General features: G+C 42.4%; 2 protein-coding genes across 2 annotated transcripts in view; one reads left to right on the top strand and one right to left on the bottom strand.

Moving 5' to 3' along the window:
- The window catches only part of LOC137286970 (serine-protein kinase ATM-like), a 64,289-nt gene extending 52,103 nt beyond the window's left edge, over positions 1–12,186 (bottom strand). The window contains exons 1-6 of the mRNA XM_067819029.1: positions 12,032–12,186; positions 9,428–9,517; positions 8,243–8,371; positions 6,956–7,100; positions 5,117–5,281; positions 4,393–4,558 (exon numbers count right to left, since the gene is read on the bottom strand). Of these exons, the coding sequence (XP_067675130.1) occupies positions 4,393–4,558; positions 5,117–5,281; positions 6,956–7,100; positions 8,243–8,371; positions 9,428–9,496 (674 nt within the window). The 5' untranslated portion in view covers positions 9,497–9,517; positions 12,032–12,186. The remainder of the gene's footprint in view (positions 1–4,392; positions 4,559–5,116; positions 5,282–6,955; positions 7,101–8,242; positions 8,372–9,427; positions 9,518–12,031) is intronic.
- A 142-nt stretch (positions 12,187–12,328) lies between these two features.
- On the top strand, positions 12,329–16,644 carry LOC137286323 (c-Myc-binding protein-like). Its single transcript, XM_067818112.1, has 5 exons — positions 12,329–12,455; positions 13,075–13,147; positions 13,486–13,534; positions 14,536–14,665; positions 15,204–16,644. Exons 1-5 carry the CDS (start codon positions 12,441–12,443, stop codon positions 15,249–15,251), a joined length of 315 nt encoding a protein of 104 aa, XP_067674213.1. The 5' UTR covers positions 12,329–12,440; the 3' UTR covers positions 15,252–16,644.
- The last annotated feature ends 10,901 nt before the right edge of the window (positions 16,645–27,545 follow it).

Genomic DNA, 27,545 nt, shown 5'->3' with positions numbered 1-27,545 from the left:
TCACTCCAGAGGCAAACAGATCCACCTAGAACGACCCAGACAACTGGGAGATAATCCCGAATATCTCCCGATCGAGCAACCACTCGTGGGGAGCCAGAACACGTCGTGAGAGCGCATCTGCACGCACGTTGTCGACCCCTGGGAGACACACAGGCATAAGGCCGTATGCTGAACTGATCGCACCATAGTAGAAAACTGCCACGCCTCCTGAAGGAGCGACGGAGACACAGTGCCGTCCTGCTTCAGAATGTAGGACATCGCCGTCTGGTTGTCCATCTCTAGACAAACCACTCGGCTTCGAACCTGATCCACGAAGCGTTCGAACACCAACGTCACAGCTCTCAACTCTAACACATTGATGTGCAAGGTCGCCTCTTGGTCGGACAATAGTCCCGACATCGCGAGGTCGCCCAGGACGCATCCCCCCCAACCCTGTGAGGGAGGCATCCGTCTGAACTGTGAGCGACGGTACCGGGGTCATCAGAGGTAAACCTTTGAATAGATTCCCGGTATCTGTCCACCACCGCAAGTGACGTATCAACCACTGGGGAATAGCCAGATTCTTCTCGTAGCTCTCCGAGTGGGACCACTGTTGTGCTAACGCCTGCTGAATGGAACGCATTCTCCGACGTGCACGCCAGACTATGTCCACCGTCGCCGCCATGTTGCCTAGCAACTGAAGCCACGTCCGTGCTGAGGCAATATGGGACTGAAGGAACCTTAACATTATGCCCTGTACCTTGAAAATGCGCTCTTGGGACAGAGAAACCACCCCTCGGGTTGTCTCGAACCTCGCCCCTAAGAAAACCAGATCCTGCCTCGGCACCAATTGATTTTTAAGATAGATAACCCAACCTAGTCTGGTGAGAATATCCATCACCTGCTGTGTGGATTCTCGACTTAGGTGTTGGGAGAGCGCTCTGAGGATCCAGTCGTCCAGGTACGGGAAACAAAAGTTGCCCTGCGCCCTGGCGACCTGAACTGGTACTAGCATGAGTTTGGTGAACACCCTTGGCGCCGTGGAGATGCCGAAGGGGAGCACACGAAACTGATAACAAACCCCGTCGAAGGAAAACCGAAGGTATTTCCTGAACTCGGGATGCATCGGTACATGGAGGTATGCGTCTTTGAGGTCGATTGACGTAAGCCAATCCCCTGCCTCTACAGACGAGATCACTAACCTCAGTGTCTCCATCTTGAAAGACGGCACCTCTATCAAGTTGTTCAAACCCTCCTCTTTTGAGATTTAGAATGGGTCTGAACCCTCCGTTCTTTTTGGTTACCAGGAAAAAAGTGGAGTAAAACCCCATAGTCTCCTGTCCTGATGGAACCATCTCTATAGTTGCCTTGTCCAGTAAAGACTGAATTTCGGCACGGAGGATTGCCACCTTTTCCGGAGACTTCGGCACCGGAGTGCAGCGAATCCCGGCAAAAGGAGTAAGCTCTCGCTTCCACTGTGGCGTGTGGCCATCCCTGAGTAATAACGGGAGGCGACCACCCACAGGAATTTCGGGTAGAAGGCAAAGTGTCCCGGCCGACGGCAGAGATTGCCGCTTGCAACGGGACAACTGAGGGCTCCGGAGGTACTCCCTTTACCCCTGCCCTTGCTCTTCCGTGCCTGTAGTGGAGCAGTCCACTTCGGCGCATCCTTAGACTGAGTCGCAGGATAGCTTGAGCTGAGGACCGAAGGCCGCGAGCGAGAGGTGGAGGGTTGTTCAAGAAAAGACTTAAGAGTCCTTGAATTGACTAACGGCCTCCGCAGCCTCACTAACTCCCGTCAAAGCCCCCGGGAACAGGGTCAAGCCCAGTCGGAAAGGCAGAGACAGCAGTGCCTGCTGTGTAGCCGGTGAATACCTGGCGACAGCCATAACCTACGAAGGCCAATCACAGCATACATCATCTGACTCGTGAACGCATTGAGTCGCGCGTCAAATGTGAATGCACCTCCGTAAGTTGCCGCTCTAACGTGGACGAGGAAAACACCTCGTCCCCGTCCTCCTGCGACACCACCTGCCTCTGCAAGACAGAGAGGTAGGCTGAGTGCACCGAAACCTTAAGTTGCTGCACGGCGTTCCGATATTGCACCTCAAAGGAGCGGAAACCGAGCGCAACACCTGGTTCGATGAGGTACAAAGCGGCAAGCGGCGACCCTGACAAGCCGACGCCTGGCAGTGGCCAGACGACCCCCCAAGCGCGATCGAGGCGTACACGCACTCGTCGACAGCGGGAGGGTCAAATAGCGCATCGTCCCCCATCAAGTAGCCGGTCAAGCTCCGGGAGATCGAACCGCGAACGGCTACCCTACAGGAGCAGATTAATTACCTCACTGAGGAGTGAAGGTAAAATAGGCAATTGAGCCTCAGCCACCCTACACGGAGCAAACGCTTCCCAAAGAAGACGAAACTCCGCGGGATCGGGGGCGTCCGCAGGGATGACCACCTGCGGCACAGCCCCTTGATCTCGGCTACCCTGCACGGAGTAAACACTTCCCAGGAAGACGAAACTCCGTGGAATCGGGTCAGTGCTACCGCGATCCCTTCGCGTACCTGCCCCGGGGACGAACGGAGCGAAAAGCTCCGAATCAGCCTCCGTCGGTTCGCCGAAAAAAGAAGGCGTCGAGACCTCGTGAGATCGACCGCCGAAGTAGGGACCCCGATGCACTGAGCGGAACCGATGCAGGCGGCAAAGCCGGTGCTCGAACCGCCAGTTTGGTTGCCGGTAACCCCGACGCACAAGGGACCCGTCAACAAGGACAACAGACCCAGAAGAGCCGAGTTGTCGGAGTCGGCCTACCTCTGGTTCACTGAAAAACCAGGGTGCCGAGACCCCGTGGTGTCGACTGCCGAAGCAGGAACACCCGATGCACTGAGCGGAACCGAGGCAGGCGGCAAAGCCGGTGCTCGAGAACCACCAGTTAGGTTGCCGGTAACCCCGACGCACAAGGGACCCGTCAACAAGGACAACAGACCCAGAAGAGCCGAGATGTCCGAGTCGGCCTACCCCTGGCTCATTGAAGAACCAGGGTGTCGAGACCCTGTGGGGTCGGCTGCCGAAGCAGGGACACCCGATGCACTGAGCGGAACCGAGGCAGGCGGCAAAGCCGGTGCTCGAGAACCACCAGTTAGGTTGCCGGTGACCAACGGTACGAGACCCGATGGACCGGCGCCGGCAAGCGGAATTGCACCCGAGCCGGTGCTCGGTGCAAAACCCCTAGAGCCAGCTGGGAAAACGACACCAGAGCCGTAGCTTGGATCTGAGATTCCCACAGGGACAGCACCCGTGCCTGAGCCTAGACCCAAGACTTGGGTGCACCCCGAAACTGTAACAATCAGAACCAACTAATGGTAACTGATGTACAGAAAACATACGCAATTGAACACACAATATGCAAAATATAAACGCACGGGCGATAATAAATTGCCAAAATACATTAACCCAGCTAAACAAGAAAGTATAAGCGGATAAATGCAATAACAAGTGTGCACACACAAGTGCGTAATGCAATGAAAAAGACGAAAAGTCTTAAAAACCAACATCCCCATTTTGACTGAAACAAGAACAAATGGGTTAAGACATCTTAGCATGTAAAACATACTAATAAGAAACACGTAGGAATAAGTGAGACGCAAGCGAAACACTTCCCGCACTAAAAAGAAGCCATAAAGACCGCCATCTTGCCTGCCACATGACAGGAAGATAGGACCCGACCGGCAAAGTTACAACAATATATGAATGAAAATTTCAGCCAAGAAATTCCAACTAACGCCCGTGCGAAAGAAAAGGAACCATACATACAGTAGCTGACTCTTTCTCACTCATAATTCCGTAGGCAGATAGCACAAAAACTATCTAAATGGACCACACACGTCTTTCTAGTTGAACGACAGCATGAAAAGTGAGGTGCGAGGTAGACGGCCAGAGTTACCTGCTCTTGGCTGTAGGGGGCCTGGGGGGCCCTGTAAAGGTGGTCCCACAAGACAAAAACGAGTTTTTTGTTTTGTAAATATTTTATTATCAAAATAGTTACAACTGTCGTAGGGATTTTTAATGGACATAAAAATGCTTATATGTACCCCAAGGAGGACTTCTTCTGAAAAAGAATTCCAGATTGTATTTTGCCCCATATACACTTCATAAACTACAAGAGGCAAAATACTTTTAACATTCAGAAGAAATATTATTTTGACTGGTGATTTTATTTTTTTTTTTCCTTCCTGTCTTTAGGTTTTCTGAAGACAAAAATCTGTAAAACAAGAAATAAATTTGGTAAAGGCAGTACACAAACTGGCACAGTATCAGGTGTTCATAGGTAACAGAATACTGCTGCAATTATTGTAAAATCCATCTTCCATCCTATTATTCGAAAGGCTGTTTACGTGGCAGAAGCCTCACCTTATGTTCTTGAAAACTTCAGTGAAGAAGGTGAGAAGGTTCCTGTGCTGGAGATCACATTGTCTGGATGCTCCACTGATGATGGTATGGACAAGTCTGACGAGGACCACTCGGTCAATGCTGCATTCTGGGTCCAGATACAGACGGCAGTATCGCAGCAACAGATCTAGTGGTGACAAGAGTAAAGTCAGTATGGCTAATGATGAGGAACTGTTGGTTATGATGAAAGCATCTAGCAATAATTCATCTTAAAACATCCAGGAAAAACATACCTGAACTGAACTGAACTGAACTTTATTTACACTCCGGCCACGTTCTGCGGCATTAGAGGTACATCATAATTTACAAAATTTACATTTACATCATAATGTACAACTTAAATACAGGTATGAAACATACAAAAAGGGGATCTAACCGAGGATTCTGAAATCTACCTCAAACAGCTCACTTTGCAATGATTTGGCGCCCTCCACCTCAAGTCACCATCCTTGCCAGGATTCTGAACTGACATTTCAAAGAGCTCTTCTTGCCTGGAGTCTAACCTCCCACCTCAAGCTCTTCTTGCCATGATTCTAGCCTCCCACCTCTAGCTACTCTCCTTGCCAGAACTTATGACCTCCCTTTTCAAGCTAATCTCCTTGCCAGGATTCAAATCATTCAAATCACCTTCCCCAAGGCGCTCTCCTGTTCTCCATGAAACACAAATAGGTTTCCAGGAACTCACCATGCCAGGACTTTGACTTGATGTCCACCCAGTATTTGCGGACAGGCAGGACATTCTTAAGCAGGATAGTGCTGTAGTCCAGCCCATAGGCAGCACAAGTGTAGTCATCTTCCAGGACCTCGGTGATGTGACTCAGGACATTGGAACACTTCAGTCGAGGCCCACCTGTAGCAGTAATACACAGCCTTCAAATCTCACTCCTTAGCAAGTCAATTTGTTAGCTGTTTTATGCATCTTCAGCAACATTCAAGCTGTATGATGAAATGCAGGACTTGTCAAAGGTAACTAACAAATACTAACTTGGGAAGCTGGGCACCAAATACAACCAGGATAATGACAAGATTTGAATGAAGCAAATTATCACAGGCACACAAAGAACTATTGTCTGTGATCTTTCTCAGGTGCAATGCATGGATCTACAGTGGAAGCTGTCTAAACTGGCACTCACAGGGACCGAACAAATAATCCAGTTTAGACAAAGTGCTGGATTGTAGAGGTGATGGTAAATGTACAAGCCATGGATGGGGCCGAGATTGTATTTGTTGACAACTTGACAATAATTGTGTTAACAACTTGCCGGATTGGACAGATGCCAGTTTTGACAGCTTCCACTGTATATGAACTTGAACCACAAAGAAAGTTCACAACGATGTCTGCCTTGTTTCATAATGTTTTGTTGTTGTTGTTTTTACATGCAAATATTTATTATGATTACGAGGCTCAGTACTTTATATTAACAAAAGAAACAAATGCATCCCATAATCCGAGAGATAACATGGGTTGGTTACTTTAACAATATGTCTACAAAAAACTTTTCAATTCTCTTGACTGTCACGACCCGTAAAGGTCTCAGGGTAGAATAGGTCTTCAGCAACCCAAGCTTGCCATAAACGGCAACTGTGCTTGTCGTAAGAGGCAACTAACAGGATTGGGTGGTCAGACTCGCTGACTTGGTTGACACATGTCATCGGTTCCCAATTGCGCAGATGGATGATCATGTTGTTGATCACTGGATTGTCTGGTCCAGACTTGATTATTAACAGAGTGCCGCCATATAGCTGGAATAATGCTGAGTGCAGCGTATAACTAAACTCACTCACTCATGCTTGACAGTCACATCAGTTTGTTATGAAGATGACCCTGACGTTATGTCAAATCGCAAGTTACGAACTCAAGCAAATCCACCAGACTCATTTGTCTAAGTTTAGGCTATAGGCGGACTGGTTGTTACATAATACATAATCATGGCATCAAAGCAAAACTTTGTCATATCTGTACAGTGATTAAAGTGGCAGGGGATTAAAATCCACATGGAATGGACGAAAGGATATGCTCACCTTTCTGCAAACACTCGGTTTCATTGCTGTTTGCTATTCATCAACAGTTACTTAATTTTTTTTTGTTTTCATGGACAAAATGTGTTTATATGACACTTCTATTTTCTTCATAAATTTGTAGTTTTTGGATCTATGACATCAGCTACACATTATCTCAATCATAAATTATGACGTCAAAACCAATTTGCTCTCATCAAGGTAATGACATTACTAAACCCCTCATATACAGTAGAAATGCATTATTTCTGCATTATTATCGTTATATCAAACTCTTAACTTCAGCAGAACTACAGGCAATTAAATTCCACAGACAAACTGTGTGAACATCCATAAAGGAAAAACAACTGCATAGTTTCTCAATATACATGATATACATACATAATAAGTCTATATGATAGACCTTTGACAGAGAGGGAACTGTCTTTCAAGTAACAGCAAGTCTCTGGGTTATCCATGGCCAAAAAGCTATAACCTTAGTCACCCACTGTACCAGGCTACTCACGTTTATCAGCAACTCTGACAAAGAACTTGAAGAATCCACTAATTTCTTGCTTCTTCTTCTCCTTGTTAAGCTTGGATGCTGCACTGACACTTTCCTTGGCCTTCTGTAGTGCAGCTGTCTCCAGACGGATGTACAACACCACACCCTGTAGACACAAGTACATGTAGAACACCACACCCTGTAGACACAAGAACATGTACAACACCACACCCTGTTGACACACAATCAGACATACATCACCACACCCTGTAGACACAAGTGCACGTACAACACCACACCCTGTAGACACACAAGCAGGGTTACAACACCACACCCTGATGACACACAAGCAGATGTACTATGCCACATCCTGCAGACACACAAGCAGATGTACAACACTGCACCCTGTAAACACACAAGCAGGGGTACAAAACCACATCCTGCAGACACACAAGCAGACGTACAACACCACACCCTGTAGACAGACAAGCAGATGTACAACGCCACACCCTGTAGACACACAAGATGTACAACACCACGTCCTGGAGACACACAAGCACACATACAACACCAAATCCTGCAGACACACAAGCAGATGTCCAAAACCACACCCTGTAGACACGCAAGCACACATACAAGACCACACCCTGTGGACAGAAGCAGATGTACAACACCACACCCTGTAGACACAAGCAGACGCACAACACCACACCCTGTAGACACACAAGCACGGGGTGGAACACTACACCCTGCAGACACACAAGATGTACCACCACACCCTGTAGACTGACAAGCAGGAGTAAACACCAGATCCTGTAGACACAAACAGATATCCAACACCACTCCTTGTAGACACTTGAACAGACATACAACACCACAACCGGCATACACAAAAGCAGGGGTACAACATCACATCCTGCAGACACAAGCAGATGTTCAACACCACACCCCATAGACACAAGCACACATACAACACCACACCCTGTAAATAGAAGCAGACTTACAACACCACATCCTGCAGACACACAAGCAGAACCACCCCCTGCAGACACACATACAGCACCACACCCTCTAGACACAAGCCGGTGTACAGAACCACCCCATGCAGACACACAAGCACACACACAACACCATACCCTGTAGACACAGATGTAGAACACCACACACATCCTGCAGACATAAGCAGACGTACAACTGCACACCCTATAGACATACAGACACAAACAAATGTACCAAATTGCATTCTGCAGACAGAGACACAGACAAGATTGTGCACATCTTGTACAGTTTACATATTGTCTTGCCTACCTTCATGAAGACATCGTCCCATGTTATCAACCTGTTATTGTTCCTTGTTGATTTTTCGTCTGTGTTCCTGTCCAAACTCTTGATTACAGAGTTTTTCTCAAGTAACTGCCTCAGCTTCTCAACACTTTTCTACAATGAAAGAAAACGATACATTTAACAAAACTATCTGTCCATCACTGGTCATCCAGTAGTCACTTGGCATATACAGGGGATTCTGGAACAAAAACATGACCCAAATAACGATAAGACATTGAGTGAGTGTCTGCTTGTGATGGCATCAGGTCACAATCGGCGCTCAGATGGGTGACCAGCAAATTTGACTCCTGAGAGTTTATAGAACATCACTCCTGCCCCACAATGAAGCACATATGATACATGTGGTCTCACCTTTGACAAGTGAGCTTGTTGAAAATTGCCTCGGTTCACCCAGCAGAAAATGGGCACCCAGTGGGATAAGTCATGTGACTATAACCTCCTGGTGCCTAACAGGCAGCTTGGGTTATCCGGGGTAATAATATGCCTTCCTTTGACTGTTAGCACTGAGTATTCACCTCATGAATGGAGTTTAGCTCAATACAAATGCACATATTATTATTATTATTGAGTGAGCAAATGAATATGGTTCCACACTGAGCATGCTGACAGAGTAATTGACTATAGCGTACATCACTTTCAGCAGTATTCCAGGAATACCATGGCTCAGAACACTAGAAATGTGCTTATAAACCTCATACACTGCTCTAGTGTCTCATCAGGTTCTCCTCTCAAGGAGTGAACCTGCTCAGGCAGTCTTGCGGCCATCATCCCAGAAATCCTGGGGATTTTCTGCAGAACTGCCCAGGTTCTGGGGATTTTCTGAGGAACAGTCCTTGACTTTGAATATTTTACTTCTGCTATTGTAAAATATCACATTAAAGAATTGAAAACTTTTAGTATATTGTGTCAATGCCTGTTTTCGAACTTACAACCCTTCACTTACAATCATGGTTGTTTTATCCACTAGGCTACTTAGAATGGCTGTGAAGAATGAAAATGTCAGCATGAACCATGTGCGTTCCTCACCTGACAGGTAGTGCATGCAGCACACATGCAGGACATGGAAAGCACATGCACAGCTTGTGCAATGTGCATGAAAGGCAGAGTAATTGAAACACATTCAGCTACTGAATCTTTAGGTCTACCTACTTTCCTCTCTGAAACCTTGTCAGTGTCCAGGCCACGACAGCAGCTCATCAGATCTGACAGGCTGTCCATCACGAACGGTCAGCAGTTGATCTGAATATTGAATTAGACATGTTAGTCAAATGTGTAAATTAAAATGGAAAGCTGTCATTGGTCAAAATCTGTAAACCAAGCAAAGACCCTAGAATTTAAAAAAGTTATTTCTAACACAACAAGCACAGACAAGCAAGTATTTGGTTGAAATGAACCGTGTTCATTAATTTGTCCATGTCTACACTACAAATGTTATGATTCATTCACATATTTTGTGAATCAACCATATCCATTTATAGTGTTTCCCCTTGGCACATTTAGGAAGGCGCAGCGCCCTGCCCTTTTTTGCCTCAATCGCAGTCGTTTACTATGAGTCTGACGAGTGTGTATTTTCCAGATTTGAAATGCTTTTTCCAAATTCTAATCTTAAAATACAAACTGAGAAGAGTAAAAATGAACTTTAAAAATTGAAATCATAAGACAATTTGATTTCTTATACAATTTGGTTTTTTTTAAATAACCCTCACCCACATGCCCTCTGAGGTTATGACGTGCCCTTTTTTTGCCCTTTTCCACAAATTTACCCTGCCCTTTCTGAACCCTAGGGGGAACACTAATTCATGATTTTAATTTGGTGTTAGCCATCTTTAGAAACCATTATTCCCAAATGGTTTAGGTGTTTTTACTTTTTACCATACTGTTCTTTAGCAAAATAAGATATGCAAACTGGGATATACCCTAGCCATACCGTACGATGAAAAACCCAGGGGTTCATTTTTTTTAAAAGAGCCACTTGTCACATGGCAAGCAACTTTTAGAAAGTAAATTAGAATGACTCATGCTCCACTTGCCCTGATTTTTATGAAATAATCATGACAAAAGAACAAATCAACATGTTATTTGATACTAATGTTTTCTATACTATTTACCAAGAAGTGATAAACAGCAAAGAAAGATAACTTTATTACCACTGTGAAATTAAATAGCTACATTTTGAACAGATATGAAATAAAATCCATGTTTATCTGTAGTTTGAAACCGTAAACAGAAATTATCTAGTAGACCACAGACAAGTAAGATACCATTATTTGGTTACTCGAAATAAAATCTCACTTGTCCCTGCCGTCAGGTGATGGGATTTTTTAACCCCTGTAACCTATATGTTCATAGAATTAACTTGACAGTAATGAGGTCAATGGTAACTGTCAAGATGAATTAAAACTCTCAACATGCTCAAAACATATCAAATAATTATTTTGTTTTTGTTTCACTGTACTTCATGAATAATATCAATGTAGAGGTAAATTAAAACTCTCAACATGTTCAAAACATATCAAAAAGTTATTTTGCTTTTGTTTCACGTTTGTTAATAAGATCAATCTCAAGATAAATTAAAACTCTCATCATGCTCAAAACATATCAAATATTTTTTTCGTTTTTGTTTCACTGTACTTCATAAAAAATATGAACTACTAACTTATTAGATTTGTCATCCAATATTTGAATCTGTTACCAAACATTTGTGATATGTATCACATATGTCTCCTTGTGGAGTTTCTGCAATCCTACAGATGATTAGGGACCATTCATAATTCATGGTTAGTGGACTGGTACTACACTCAAACATGAAAAAATCCTCGAATGAAATAACTCTACTAACATGCATGATAATAATCATGATCATAAGTTATGGTCAGTGGGTGATGATGATGATTATTATGGGTAGTGACCCCACTCACAATGTGAGTGACCCCTTCTAAATTTATGTACACAACCATGTCACGTACAAAATCAATTACCCTTTCCAACTTCCCTACTTTTTAGCATAATTTTTCAATACTTCTTTGTACAAAATTGCTGAAAACACCATCCCTGGTACATGTGTACAAAACTGATACATGTGTACAAAACTGATACCTTCTCATAGTCAAAGAAGTAGATGAAAGGTTCTATCTAATGATACAATAATCTGATTAAGAATGCTGATGAAATCTGTTCTCAGTGATTACCATGATTACAATCTTTTCATCAAAATTGTCGTGCATTTGTTCAGACTGGTACTACACTCAAACATGAAAAAATCCCCAAATGAGATAACTCTACTAACCTGCATGAAGAGGAGTAAGGGAGTGTTCATAATTTATGCCTTACGGGTGTGTCATGATGATTTTTATGGAGAAGCATGAACAATGTGAATGACCCCTGTCTACATTTTATGTACAAATTAGTACATAGCAGTCTAAGTAAACTTAGTCTCAGTGTATTTTGTTACACTCCACCACTGAGTCCTAAAACAGTCCTAAAAGGTGTTTCCTTGAAAATAGGACCCAAGGCCTGAGGAGAGTTGAGGTGACTGACTAACCACAGAGTCCAAGATCGGTGAAAGATCTGTGAAGCAAACTTCACATCTGGCAACCTAAGACAAACAGAGCAATATAAACTATGCAAAAGTTATATAGGTGAAAGGAACATACACCGATTTTCAACTCCATCATCACTGACATTACTGTATCATCTGTCAACATAATTAAACATTAGACTTTTTCTGATCAAATAATAGAAAAGATAAATTACCCTAGATAATAATGATATGCAACCCTCTGTCCATCAGTTGTTCATACATCTTGCCAAGAAGTGAGAGCGTGCCACATCAATATCTGTCAGATCCACTTTCGGTTTTGACAAGCACTTGTAAACATTCCCACATGTTCAAATATGGCGGTAAATTTACGGTTATCCCCCTTTGTAAAATACGTCGTTAAAGCAGTGTTATTTTTATCGTAGTTATATCCTATTGTATTGCAATAATTAAACAGGAAAATAATTAACAGAAAATTACAAAATGGACATAGTAATAAGTTTATCAGAAACAATTTTGCAAGTTCCGGTCATGCGCATTATCGCTGTAGCAACCTGAAAGTTGTTGAAATCCTCCGCCGTCGCTAATATCCACCACATTTCTTCAGGACTCCGTGCGCTCACAATGACTTCTTACAGGGTAAGTTTGCATTTCAAAACGAGGCAGTCATTTATAGGCTCTTGTAAAGAAATATCGATTCTGAACCTATGTATTTATATTGTCTGCATGTTTTGTGTCCACCGTCAAAGTAGTTTTATACATCGCGATGTTACCACGTTTTCATTTGTGTAACAGAAACATTCGGCCACAACGAATTTTTATGGATTTTATTGCTCTTCTTAAATTCCTTCCCCAGTAAGTTGTTTTCCATTTGCAGTGGACATCTCAATCTGATCAATAGTTTGGATAAAACAGGAAATTTCGTTTATGACCAACAGGCTTAGGTGTTTCAAATAACGGAGATGCGAAAGAAGCGTCTTATTTGCACACATATGACCATGACAAGGGACATAAACCAGTAACCATGACAACAGAATCGTCTGCTTGCGAGAATACTACCAGTGATATCTCCTCAAATGTTAAAGCATAGATCCACAGGTGTTATACATATTGCACAAATGAATTAAGGAAACAATATGAAGTTCAGGTATTGAATGTCATCCAAGTTATTGTTTATTGATATTGTGGGAGAGAAGAAAGAAACATGTACTGTAATATGTACAAAGCTCACACTAACCCAAAACAATTTGGTTGCCAGGCAGCTGATTCCAAGAGAGAGGAGTTCAGGAAATACCTGGAAAAGGCAGGTGTCTTAGATGCTCTCACAAAAGGTAAGCAGTAATCCCATGTGGAAGCATGGGTAGACCAACAAAATATCAGATACCTACCTGCCACATTCTTTAGTGTCACATCACCCTAGCCCTAGCCCAAACCCTAAACCTAACCCTAACCAAAAGTAAACTTGCATTCTGTCAAAGATGGCAGAAGGTATAAGGTAGTCTTATTGAAGCATGTATTTTTGCATATATGAAAGGTTATTTTGTTACTTCCAACATGTAAATTGGTGTGTTTTTCATTTAAAATATTTATCCATGGTAACAGTGAATTGGTTATTTGATAATGTTTTCATTCTTGATCCTATTTACAAGAAATATTGTTTATTCCACAGTTCTTGTTGGACTTTATGAAGAGCCAGAGAAGCCAAACAATGCTCTAGAGTATCCTTTCATATGAACTGTTTGAAACATTTAACCTCGTTTATATGGAATTGTAGAATCTGTTGCATGGTAAACATGCTCTTGGTTTTAATGAAACTGTGAGTATATTTAATAGATCCTTTTGATTATTACAAAGGACATTAAGCATGCAAATAGAATTGTTTGCTGGATTGAAAGTAGCACTATCTTCGGGTTATATATTTTACCTCCTTGGATTCAGGTTGCCATGTTTACCATCATTACACAAGTGTTTGCAAACTAGTTTTATCACAATCAGTGTTCCACTGCAACTTCATTAATGGATCTGATTTTACAAATGTTTAGTCTCATGTGCTAGCATATTTTTGAAATCCTATGTGAATTTGCTCAAAAATAGTTCAGAACAATTCTGTTCTTTTATAATACCGTGATTACTGTATAGAGGATATTATATCAGTGCCCATGTCATGCTATGTTTAAGACTCAAGTGTCTAAATGTTTGATGTTTACCGAGTGAGTGCGAGGGATATACCAGTATTTAGGCAGAAGTGTCATAAACATAGTATGATATGGGCACTGATATAATATTCCATTTATTACCAAAGTTGTCAAATTGAGGAAAATGAACCCAAATCTACTTTCAAACACATGATAGCTACCTATACCTGCCAAGGTCACAGAAGAAACCTGATGTCGTAGCTTTGCTCATGATGTCATGTCACCATGACAAAGTGATATTTTGCCCTAGGGCATCATATTAAAAGTAGGAACCCCGACGTTCGGTAATAATATTGTAATTCAATAGAATCAGATGTCCTTTGAGTGGTATATGTATTGAATAGGTCTTACTCTAAGGTATATAATTGTGACACTGACACTGATAGTGATACTGCTGTTCAGTGTTGTCAGTGCAACCCTTTATCTTGTCTGACTCTGAGATTCCATATAGCTGAAAAAGAGGCTGTGTCAGAGATGGTCCTTTAACCTACCATGACATGTGATTACGTTCCTTGACAGTACAGCTTCTTGCGCCAGCATATCGGAGCAGCTGGTCCAGATACAGCTGATGTGGAAGCCCTCAAGCTTGAGGTATCTGAACTGAGGGCTAAGTGTGAGCAACTCCAAGAAGAGAACAATGAACTCAAATCAAAGGTGGGTGGGGTGTATGTCAGGGTCATAGTAGAGTTATGTTCAGAAATGAGGCTTAATTTTGAAAAAAAGAACTATTCAAGAACTGTTTGTTGGTATAGACTTTAATTCTCATGCTTTAGCATAGAAAGACTTGGAAATGACACTTCTTTTGTGTCTCAACATGATCTGTGCCTGATGGTGACCAAGTTTGAGAGTCCCAATGGAGCTGTCATATACATTCAGAATAAGCTGTTTTATGCATACCGGTATGCTGAATCATTAATGGTACAGTTGTTTGTATTGGTACATGGATTCATTGACACTTGGACCTGTGAAGATCCGGATTAGAATTGTTTTTCACCAGCCCACGCTTTTATCCTTAGAAGTTACAACAGGATCGTGTGTTCAGGCTCTCTGATCTAGTGAATGAATGCAATTGTATTCCAATTTCATTTATTGGTGTTCATGATGTTAGTCACTGGATTGTGCATATGGAATTCATAGGTGGAAACCAATTCACTTAGCAAAATATCATCTTGATAAATATTTGTATTTACAGATGCAGCAATATGAGCCCCAAGCAGAACAGGAGGCGCCAGAAAATTAGCCAGTCCATCCACCCATCCATCTCTCCATCCAGATTATATATATGTGTGTACAGTAAACATTGTACATAGATGTATATAGCACTACATCATTCCATCTGCAGTCGTCAAGGTTCCAGCATCCAGATACGGCTGCAGGGTTGCTTCCATCATGCTCCTCATGACATCTGTTGACAAGGACAAGCTGGGAATCTGCTGCATCCTCTGTCCCAGTATCATTAGATACTGACCACACTGACCGCTTGGTTGTAATGTATACCGAATGGCAAAATGTTCTCACTTTTGGTACTATCAGGCAAGGATGACCAAGATATTTATGTTTTATGGTGTACATTTGCTTTGGCCTCAGGGTTTGAGCTGGCAAAAGTAAACAGATTTGGTTAAGTCTATGGTCAAGAGATCCACGTGATATCTAAAAATGTCTTTGAGATTCTTATTTTATTTGTATTATGGGGTTTTTCTTTGTGAACAAATGCATATTTACTTTGTAAGATGGTTACAGTTTGTGTGTTTCCTTTGTCTTGATATTCTGTAGGGTATGATAGGAAGGCCACAATAGAATGACTATTTGTTCCTAAAATATTTTTCTTTCTCATTTTCAATTTCTTTTCAATTGATAGCATCTTCAAAATATAGTAAACTATTAGTGGCAGTTTATTTATATCCATTTTGGGACTAGTTGAAAAATTGCTTGTATTCAGTTGCCCTGTCATAAGTAGTCAGTTATTAGCAAAAGTACATTACAAGGCCAAATCAGTTTTATCTCTTGTTTTACTGATTTTGGTCATCAAAAAACCTAGAGAGCATGTATATAAATATAATCAGCAGTCAAAGTAATATTTGTGCTTAATTTTAAAAGCATTTTACTTTTGGCCATTTGTCAAATTTATATGGTGAAAACTTCAAGTTAGTTTACATTTTTGGCCAATAAAAACATTAGGATTTCATTCTTTGAGCAGGGAAAATTTACTTATTTTTGTTTTCTTATTCTTGACAAAATACAACAATCGGATCTGTAAAACTAGAAATAAAATTGGCCAGGCTTAAGGAACAAGTAGTTAATTTGTTGTGGCCTAAATTATTTAGAGTCTCAACAAGAATACCCCTTGTTATGAAAGAGATTCAATTTCTGTTCAAGTCTGTGTTCCAGCAAAATGTGGTTTTTTTTATCTTTCATTACCAAGGTTACCATTGAAAAGGTAAAAACTGGCAAGGTGCTCAGTATGCTTATGTGCACTGACAACTGCGGAGGTAATTGTTTGTTTCTTACAAGCTAATTATTTAACTGTTCAAGTGTTGCAGTTGTAGTAGGCGCTGGTTAGCCATTGTTAGTAACTTATACTGTTAATGTCAGTTGAGAAGCAGTTTGTTCCATTAAAGAATTCTTCAAATCTTAAGATTCATTTCCTGTTTTCTTCGTTACATGGAAGTGTATAATTACTACAGCTCTAGCCCGTAACAAACATTTTTGTATGTTGCATGGAGCTGTGGCACTCATGCAATGAGACAAGGTAAATTAATGTAGGTGGAAGTGACTAGCGATCCATCACCAATGTGGGGCATAGTATCTTCTGAAATGATTCCATTGACAGGAGTTAACAGAGTATCAAGTTATCAGCTCGCCCTGACTTGTTCCTTTTGAGTTCTGCTTGTTCAGTTTTACATTACACTCAATATTCGAGCTACATGGGGGCACATCTGTTAGTTGTCACAGAAACATTTAAAATCATCTAACACTACATGGTCCTAGGTAACGTGAACTAAAATATTCATTTTAAAAATTGAAATAGGAGACAACTGTTCAGCTTGTTAAAATAAACAGGTTTTCCTGCAACCTGGGGTTGCTTCACAAAGCTGAAGGAAGTTATTGTGCAAAATGTAAATCTGATATTCAGTGAAGTGATCGCGGGAGTACAGTGAACACATAATTCAGTGATCGGAAATTTGGAATATGCAGTGATCGGATATTTCTGTACACTTTTTCTCAAAATTTATAGAATATATGAAATAAGTAGGTTTTTCGATGTAACAAAGTATATTTTCAGTCAGTTTCAGACCGAGCAACACGAATGATGGGGTTAGGTGTGGATATTGCCCTTCTATGGATGACTTTTCTGCAGTTGTCAATCACTGTGTGCAGAAACACGGAGATTTGAAAATAGGGACAAACACCATAAAACTTAACAAAAACAAAGGCAATAATTCATAATTACCAAGCGTACACATATGACAATGTATATCAAGCCAACCTGAGGGTACGTAAAAGACATTACACATCTGCAAAAACAAACAAATCTCTTGGCATAGTACCTTAAGCCACAGCTAGTTCCCTAAGCAAGAAAGCGAACCACAGACACATATCCCGGATGTATCGCTAAAGTGTGAAAATCAGTGATGTCATTTGGCGGAAATATGCGTCATACTCCGACTTTCCATTAACATACTCACAACTACTCGCAGAGATTTGTTGTTTACCAACTGATCAGTGGCCACCACACAGACAAACATGTAGATACGAAAGGTTTCCTCAATGTGGAATACATACAATCAATCCGTGTACCATGTGAGACGTGGAAAGAGAACAATTCGTAGTTTTTGTACTATTATATTCTCTGAAAAATTTTCATAAAACGTATTCCGGGATATTTGTAGTTCCAAATATATTAATGGAATTGCACGCCATTACCGGTGTTGTGAATTTAGTTTTACGCCGCCTTTAGCGATATTCCAGCCATTTCCTCTCGGGGGACACCAGAAATGGACTTCACACCTTCTAACCACATGGGAAATTGAACCCGGGTGTTCGGCGTGAATGGCGAACGCTTTAACTTCTGGCATACCCAACCGCCACAGTAATGGTGTTGAAGGAAGGCTAAATTCACCCCAAAGTCTGCTAGCGCATGTAATGCGGGGGGATGTAGTCGAAGCCTAGTCTGTCTGTCCGTCCGTCCGTCCGTAATCATTTTGTTTCCGGATCATAACTCAAAAACCATTCAATGTTTTTAGACCAAAACTGATAGATACAGTAATCTCAACCTACGGTTGTGCCTTTTGCTATTTACAGAGTTTTGTTGTTTTACCATGGAACATTTTGGTCTTAGTCCAATGGTGGGGTGGGTTTGTTTCCGGATCATAACTCAAAAACTGTTGAATATGTTTTCTGCAAAACTTGGTAGATATTATCATTCAGAACCTAAAGAGGTGCCTTTTGCTATTTACAGGTTTTTGTGATTTCTCATTTTCTCGGTTTTCCATGGAAACGTTTGGACTTTGTCTCAAAGGTAGAGGTGTGTTTCGTTTCAGGAGCACAACTCGAAAACTTCTTAATAAACTTGGTAGATATGTGTGGCAGACCCCAAAGTGGTGCCTTTTGCTATTTGCAGGTTTTTGCGATTTATCATTTTCTGGGTTTCCATGGAAACAGTTCGGACTGCGTCTCAAAATGGAGGAAAGGACCTCGTTTTCCGGAGCACAACTCGAAAACTCTTTAATACCTTTCAGAAAGACAAGGCAGATATTTGAGGCAAACCACAAAGTGGTGCCCTTTGCTATTTACAAAGTTTTGGCATTTTTATTTTTTCCAGTTTCCATGGAAACATTTCGGAGCACAACTCGAAAACCATTTGATATCTTTCAACATAATTTGGCAGATATATGAGACAGATCTTGAAGTGGTGCCTTTTGCTGTTTACATATATTTGGCATTTATTTTATTTTTCATGATTTCCATGGAAATAATTCAGACTTAGTCTAAAACAAAATCAAGTAACTGTCAGATGATTTGTCCTTTCAAATATATGGGGGCCGGGTGGATATGCCATCTTCAGATGACTCTTGTTGTTTCAAACAAATACAACTGGGTTTTTTTACAAACCTTAACAGTATGGAAAAACACATTTAGTTCTTTAATGTCCGATACATTCTCTTTCAAATGACACACATTTTAATCAAAATGTCGACATGGAAATCCATTTGTTGACACTTGCTGAAACGTGTCAGACCTAGACTAATGTTTAGATAATCATCATTTTTATGGCAACCAACAAACCTATCATAAATTGAAAAGGAGCCCCGAGGAGACCAGGAATTCTGAACCAGGGGAAATCTAGACTTGATTCATTTGGGACTTGCATTGCAGGGAGGCTAGGATGTATGGAAAATAATGTGGTTCAGGGACTGTGAGAGTGTCAGACCATAGGCCTGGTCAAATTCAGCAGTGGGTTGCTATCCGCTTTTATGTGAGTCAGGATGCTGTTGGTAGACTGTGGCAGAGATCTCAAGGATTCAAACTAGTCAGCAGACTTAGATGATATTCACATGATTGACGCTGCGTTATTCCTTAACGTAGCAGATCTTCCAACAAAACACTTCAATGTTAACAATGTAAGGATATCCAGGAGCACCGGTCGTCCACGTTTAAAAGCAGCCGGACTCTGCTGTAGGCGACATGCATTTCGTCCACCACTTACTCCACGTCACAGGCAAGCGCGTTTGAGATGGAGTAGATATCATGGCCAGTGGTCTCGTGTGCTCTTCACGGATGAAAGCAGATTCAATTTGTTCGTCCATGGTGGTCGGCAGAGGACAGGCAGACCAGGCATTGATTGGTTCACCTCCCTATCTCCCACCCAGGATAATACAACGAAATGTAACCACTTTTTAGTATACACACAATACAAGTTGTTCACTGGCCAGGAGGCGAACATGGGTGGATGTGCCCTCGATGTTTGTTTATGTTCCCTATGTTAACTCAGAATTGTCTGAAGCAAGGGTGCAATAAATTTTGTAGCCATGGCTACAATTTGCCAAGAAAACCAAATTTAGAGTTATCTCCCATATATCGATAATTTCTGCGTATCATACGTGTGTGGTGCCCTTAAGTGCATCCGTGATTCATTGTAACTCGAGGTAAAAACTTACTACAGCGAAGTACCAAATGAGCTCGACATTCCCAACGGCGGTGTACATAGGGCATTTTACTCACTTTTAAGCGGGGTACATTGAAAATAACAGAAAGCGCTCAGTCAATCAATAAGCGACATCTAGGCGTGAAGTGTGATAATAAACATCATGATGACACTCTTAGTTCTATCATTTCTAAGAAACGTTTCTAGGCTTGTGTTAGGCTATACATCGTTTGACTCTTTATTAATGACTACTATAGTCCGTTTGGCTCAAAAGAGGGCGATGAATTGCAATCTAACTCGGAAACTGTTAAACATAGCACACTCAGTGAAACGCTGATCATAATCAAACCATCACACCAACCCTGTGAGGATTTTTTGTCCTAAAAATAAAAAAAAGTTGTTCAACAATCTATCATTAAAATACTCAGACAGTTCACTGTTTATTAAGAGGGAGGATTGCACAGAAACGGAAAGCCAGGTCTTCGTGAAGCACGTGTAATTTTTTCATTAACTTGTGCTGTGCCGTTATTTTTTCATTAACCTGTGCTGTACCGTCTGAATCCTTTCTCGCACAATAGCTGGGACTTTAATTTCTGATTCTATGCCAGTAAAGCTAAGATCCAAACAACGTATTTCAGTCATCTTCACTTCTACATGGTCCATGCACATGTTTGAAAAGACTGTACGATACCGATCACTGCAAGAAAAAATACGATCACTGCAAGCATGCACAGTGGGTGTACAGTCATTGGACCCCGATCACATCACGATCACAATTAGACAAAATGAATATTATGCATTCAATAGTGCAAAGACGTCACATATATGTGGAAAAGTGTATCATTAAGAACGTCGGCTCATAGAAATGCTGCAAAATCAAACCATTAGGAAATAAACTTAGTATTTGTCTACGTGAAAAGATATCTTCTGCCGACAATCGACGATTGCTTCTTTCATGTTTAACCTAGCAACTTGAAACTTTCTATTTATAACCACCACATCCAGTGCATGCATGAAATGCTAATATTTCAGCCATACTGTTCATGTTTCACAAATGGTGACTAGATTTTTAACACTGATCATACAATCACTACCAACACAAGCTCGCGATCACTGCAAACGCAGGCGGACAGTCACCCCATCACTGCACTCTGCAGGACAGTGGTTCCAGGGGGTGAGTGGGTATAACGTGCATTGAGCACTCGCTGTTCGATTACTGGACACGCCTCTCGAACCGATTCTAGCAAACCAGTCGGAACCTTTGCTAAATTTCAGGAATAGCTAATGGGTGTTACTGAAATGGAATGGAATGACGTGGTGAAGTCTGACCCATGACTGAAACCTGCGACAAACTTTACTGTCAACGTGTGCGATTTGGCGTCCAGGAGTTGTGTGTGGTCATTGCTCAGACTGACGACTGCAAAATAATGACATCTTGACTCATCTGATCAGTCACGGCCCCAGGTACCAAAGCCGGAGACCCGTGAAGGTCCGGGATAGATTAGGTCTTCAACAACCCATGCTTGACATAAAAAGCGACTATGCTTGTCGTAAGAGGCGACTAGCGGGATTGGGTGTTCAGGCTCTCTGACTTATCGGTTCGCAATTGCATAGTTCGATGCTCATGCCGTTGATCACTGGACTGTCTGGTCCAGACTCGATTATTTACAGACCGCCGCCATATAGCTGGAATATTGCTGAGTGCGGCGTACAGCTAAACTCACTCACTCACCAACGCCAGATAGACGCTCTGCGGTGCTCCCTCATCGACGCCAACGCGTCAGGTGTAAGTGTAGCACTACACACAGAGGGGTTGCAACACTAAATCTGCCATCAAGGTATGTATGTACTCACAACCGGAGTCTCATCACCATATAAAAGGATCCTTAGACCTCGTTACTGACATTACATACCTGGATGGCAGATTTTAGCGTTACAAGCCCCCTTGGCCCTACCCGCCAAACCACTCTGAGTTGGTGGAATGTCTGCTGTCCCGTAGTCCTCTTGTCACTCCGCATGCCATCCGAACTCCTACGATCAGAATGTCATTAGAAACCTGTACCCATTCCAGAAAGACTACTAACGCTATTAATGTATGTGTATATACATCTATATGTGCTCTGAACTGGAACGTGTGCTTTATTACGTGTAATATTGTTCTGAATTGAAAGTGTATCAGTTTATTAACGTTTTTGATCAGTATAAACCCAGACAGTGTTTAAATGAGAGATTTAAGGAAATCTCGGTGTCCGCATTAACTATGAAGTAAAGCGGGACAATTATATCAGATTACCCACGTGGTCACGAGGGTGCTAATTTGCCACAGCTATGTTCATAGGTGATTTGGAGTTGCCAAAATTCAAAGAGACTAACTATCATTGGCTGAAAGTTCATTTGGAATAATCCAAGCGCTTAATAAACAGAGACATATTACCTCAGAGACAAATTCAGCTTGATTAAAGGCGTCTCCAACTTATGATTGAATTTGGACCAGACAATCCATTGGTCGACATCATGAGCATCGTTCTCCGCAATGGCATACGATGACATGTGTCAAGAAAATCAGCGATCCTGACCATCCCGTCAGTCGCATCTTACGACAAGCAAGGGCTACTGCATTGAAGACCAGTTATAACCCGGATCTTCACGGGTAGCCAGCACACTGAGAAAGTGTAATTCCAAATATAACGTGGTTTTCACACCACTGGGTATCAGCTGGGGTAAGGCGGCTGAGGCTGGCACTTGGTCAGTAAATTAGCTGGACATACTGGTCAGTTCGCCCCTCGTAAACCCTGCCTTGCCTCACTTCTGGGCTGTCCGCCACCTGCTCGTCGCGTGCCGTGTCTGCCGCTGTCTCCTCTCTCCCTGCCCTGTCTGCTGTTACAGGCAGATGAGCAACTTACGATCTGAATCGGTCGACATACATACTCCGAGTAGGTCGGCAGTTCTCACGAGCACACTCTGCTAGCAGATTATATTCTGACGAGCTTGACATATATGACCGAGTCGAGTCTGGACCCAAATATCCAGTGATCAGCATCACGAGTATCGATCTGCGCTATTTGGATACAGTAAACAATAACATATTATTGGTCATTTGTTCAGCGCACTAGTGCATGCTCAAGGCGCTGGGGGAAAGGGGAGAGAGTCAGTTACTTCCAGAGGAAATTTTCTTCAGCTTTGATTTGAAAGCTGTCAGAAAGTCGGTGTCTTTGGTGTGAACTAACAGTGAGTTCCATCTTACTGGGGCTGCGTGAAAGAATGGTCGTTTACCAAATGAGGAACGTTGTTACAGTAAGCAGGAGCTGGTTCTGAGACGGAAGAGCTCAGGGACCCCTTTCACAAAACTCTCGCAAGCCTAAGCTCTCGTAGCATTCCTACTTTCTAGTATTGGAGGTACGATTACCACGAGAAAAGTTACGAGATCTTAGGCCTGCGAGAGCTTTGTGAAACGGGACCCTGGCTGGTACGTATACCGTTATCAAGTCAATGGAGAAGGATGGGACTTGGTTGTAGAAGCATTTGTAGACATTCGATGGGCAACCAATGAAGGGATTTGAGGACAGGAGTAATCTGATATGATTTTGACAGCGGGCAACAGTATTCTGTGCTTTCTGAAGTCTTTGTAGCTGAACCCTGTTAATACCTACAAGCAGTCTCTTGCAATAAACTAGTCTGGAGGAAATTACACATCTGACTAGAATCTCTGCACTTTCTCATGTCATGTACTTTCGGATGTTCTGCACAAATGGAAATACCAGGTTCTACACAGTCTGTCGATATGTACTAGTATATCCATGGAGATATCAGACTCTAGCCAAGATCCTTCACCAAGGGAGAAAAAGCAACGTGTGAAGAACCTAATGTTATATTTTCACTGGTGATAATCGTCAACTGTTGTGATTTGCCTACAGGAACCTCTTCGGTATTACGGAATACGATGATATGTGTCAATCAAGTCAGTGAGCCTCAACACCCGATCCCGTTAGTCTGCTCTAACGTTAACCATGGGTCGCTGAAGACCATGATCTTTGCGGGTGTATCGAATAATGGACCCAGCCCTACTGGATGCTCCACTGCAAATAGAGGCCTGCGAACAATTGAGTATTTTGGTATTTGGAAGATTACAAAGAGAAACGGGGCTCAGACGTCAAAGAAATTGCTTTTCATTTAGCGCAATGACGCCATGGTTTGAAGCAGGGCAACCCTAACGTTTCATGCCTTGTACGACTTCCAATGGCCTGTGTTACCAAAACATACTTCCAGCCATTCAAGGACCCAGGATGCTTATAGATATAGAACGTCAACTAGTTCATCCCGAAGACCTTGCATGGCGCAGTTAATGCAGGTTGTGTGTTCCTGAGTGATTGACGTCAGTCATGACTGAAGACCATATATACTGCGTTTGAGGTATGAGTTTAGACTCGTGCTGCGACTAGTTGTTTGTTGGTAGCGAAGTTGTGAGAATGTTTTGTAAAGAGATAAAAAGCACAATCGTCAACGGCCGGCGTGGTTGTGTAAATCCAGCCATGATCCATGCTGAAAGCAAAACGTACCGTAAGTCCCTGTGTCCTAGTATGATGATCTACTTTCGGTTGTTGACGATCTGTAACTTGTTGATATGTTGTGTTGTAATTTCGATGCTGGTTTTCCATCTGTATCTGTGACTTTCTGGTTATTTCTTTTATTAATGTTGTTTTTCAACAGCTTTTATATTCTCGGTTTAAGTGACGTGAATTTATAACTTGTTTTAGTCACTGAGTGAGTGAGTTTGGTTTTACGCCGCTTTTAGCAATATTCCAGCAACATCACGGCGGGGGACACCAAAAATGGGCGTCACACATTGTACCCATGTGGGGAATCGAACTCGGGTCTTCGGCGTTACGAGCGAACACTTTAACCACTAGGCTACCCCACCGCCCCTTTTAGTCACTGAAATACTGCTGGCATAACTCACTGCTGCTCGCAGAACAGGGACGCAATTTGCCGTCACGTTCTGAGATGCACTATGCATCAAGAAAAGTAATATGTTCTTCTCCTCATAGAACACGTCCACAAAATGGCACCTTTCTGAAGGCTTATGTCGAATTCCTTTACGCGAATTCAGTATAACGGTCATTCCGACACAGACAATGGGCTGCCAATCTCCCTAAAGGAATTCTTCCTTAACCCAGTTAGAGCAATCCCCAACGCAAGGGTAATGTAGTGGACGAGACTGCTGGCGTGATCGACACCTCAGCAGCCACTGAAGTCGACGAGATTGAAGTACAATAACGCCATTGTAGGACCTGCTTCGAGTCCAGGAACTTGTGAACAGCGATTGGAGTCTGTGCTGATTTGATGACAACCAGGAACCGCGTTGACTTTATGTTGTAGTCTGCTTCCTGTTTCGAAGGTGAAGGACGCGGGGCTGCGATGCTTCCTGATCATTATACTGTAGTGTGTTTTTGATCCATGGACGATTTATAGTCATACTGTGTTCTCAATATCTCGCCAAAAAAATAAATAAATAAAACGGAAGCTTTATCGACTTATTACTGAATCTAGGCATTCTAAAACAATCCCTGTGTTAACTGGATGACTTGTCAAAACTACGCCTTAAAAACCAGGACAAGAACCATGGCGTGCTGGTGAAAACTGCCTATTGGTTTCCCCTGAAAACGCATCATGCAAATTACAGTACCTCTCAATAAGGCAACAATATTGTTGTGTGACCGTTTGAAGATTCCGATTACAGCGGCTACGTGAAGATCTGGGAGGGAATAGGTTATCAGCAACTCATGCTTGTCACAAAAATGGACTATGTTTGTCGTAAGAGTCGACTAACGGGATTGGGTGGACAGGTTCGTTGACTTGATTGACACATGTCATCCGTTCCCAGTTGCGCAGGACGATGCCTATGCTGTAGATCACTGGAACGTCACAGATCGCCGCCATATTGCTGGAGTATTGCCTAGTATGGCGTAAAACTAAACTCACTCATTCGTGCTTACCGGGCGTTTCTTTCTATGCCAGGGACGGTAGGGTAGCACAGTAGTTAAAGCGTTCGTTTGTTACGCCATAGGCCTGGATTCGATTCCTCACATGGGTACAATGAGTGGAGCTCATTGCTGGGGTCCTCCGCGGTGATATTGCTGGAATGTTGCTACAAATAACATAAAACTCGCTCAGTCGCTCTTTGTGGTCGCATTGGCTGTCCTTTATAATACATCACACCTGACCCGTTGAACACTGAAAGGCCATGAGAAACACAAATATCCCGACGAAAAGGTTTATGTATCTGTTCACTCCTCGACTTTATGAACCTGTTTGTTATTTTTCATGGACACTGGACAAGCAGCAGAGAAATTAAAGAAATGGAAACCCTGTTGCTGTTGGCAGCACCGCAGCAATGTGAACTGCGCCTAAGAGAAAATTTTCAAGTGATATTGAAACAATACTATCCGCGCGCAATATAGGTTTAATCATTACATACATATGCACAAATGTGCGTGCGTGCCAGAGAGAGAGACAGAAAGATGCAACCCCTCTGTCTTGATGCCAAGGTTTTGTTAATGTTACGTGTGTGTTAACGTTCAGAGCGCACTATGAGCACGATGTGACCCAGTACATACATTAATTGTGTTGGTTAAAACCTTCGCCCCATCCGGTTCAACACTTGTTCTTAAAGGTATCCAAACCACAGTCCACAATTCATCACATGCAAGTGCATATGGTCTGTACTTTGCATGTCTGTCATTATTTCAATAAGAGTGAGTGGGCGAGTTTGGTTTTTGGCCCCTTTTAGCAATAATCCAGGAATATCAATGCGGGGAACACCAGAAATGGTCTTCAAACACTGCAGCCATGTGGTGAATTGAACCCGAGTCACAGTTCAGTGTGATAACGAACGCTTTAACCCCTAGGTTACCCCACCGCCCCTATTGCGATAAGACGTGTATCTGATGTTGGCTACTGGTATTGGTATTAAAGTGATTGAGTTTGGTATTACTCCACTTTTAACAATCTTCCGTATTATCACGGCGGGGGACACCAGAAATGGACTTCACACATTGTGCATATTTGGGAAATCTTGGCACCTAAAGAAAAAACAACTTTGTACAGTGATATTCATGTATATGAATCAAAACTTTTTTGTCAAGACTCGCGATGAAAGCAAGGAATTCCATAACTATTTTTAACGTGCCAGGGTTGTTGAACAGAAATTTAAATTTGAGACTGATTTAGTTTATGGTAATGTTCTGCTCGACGGTACAGCCATGGGAGGAAACCAGGTGAAGTCCTTTGTGGAGAGGCTCTCTGAGTGGCCATTGCATCGTGTGTACATGCAGTGTGTGGAACGGAATAGCAATACAACCGACTCCTTCGCCTGGATGAATTTGGTTGGTC

This window comes from Haliotis asinina, chromosome 6 (assembly GCF_037392515.1).
Source record: "Haliotis asinina isolate JCU_RB_2024 chromosome 6, JCU_Hal_asi_v2, whole genome shotgun sequence".
Classification (NCBI taxonomy): Eukaryota; Metazoa; Mollusca; class Gastropoda; order Lepetellida; family Haliotidae; genus Haliotis; species Haliotis asinina.
This window is presented reverse-complemented; position numbering and strand designations above follow the sequence as displayed.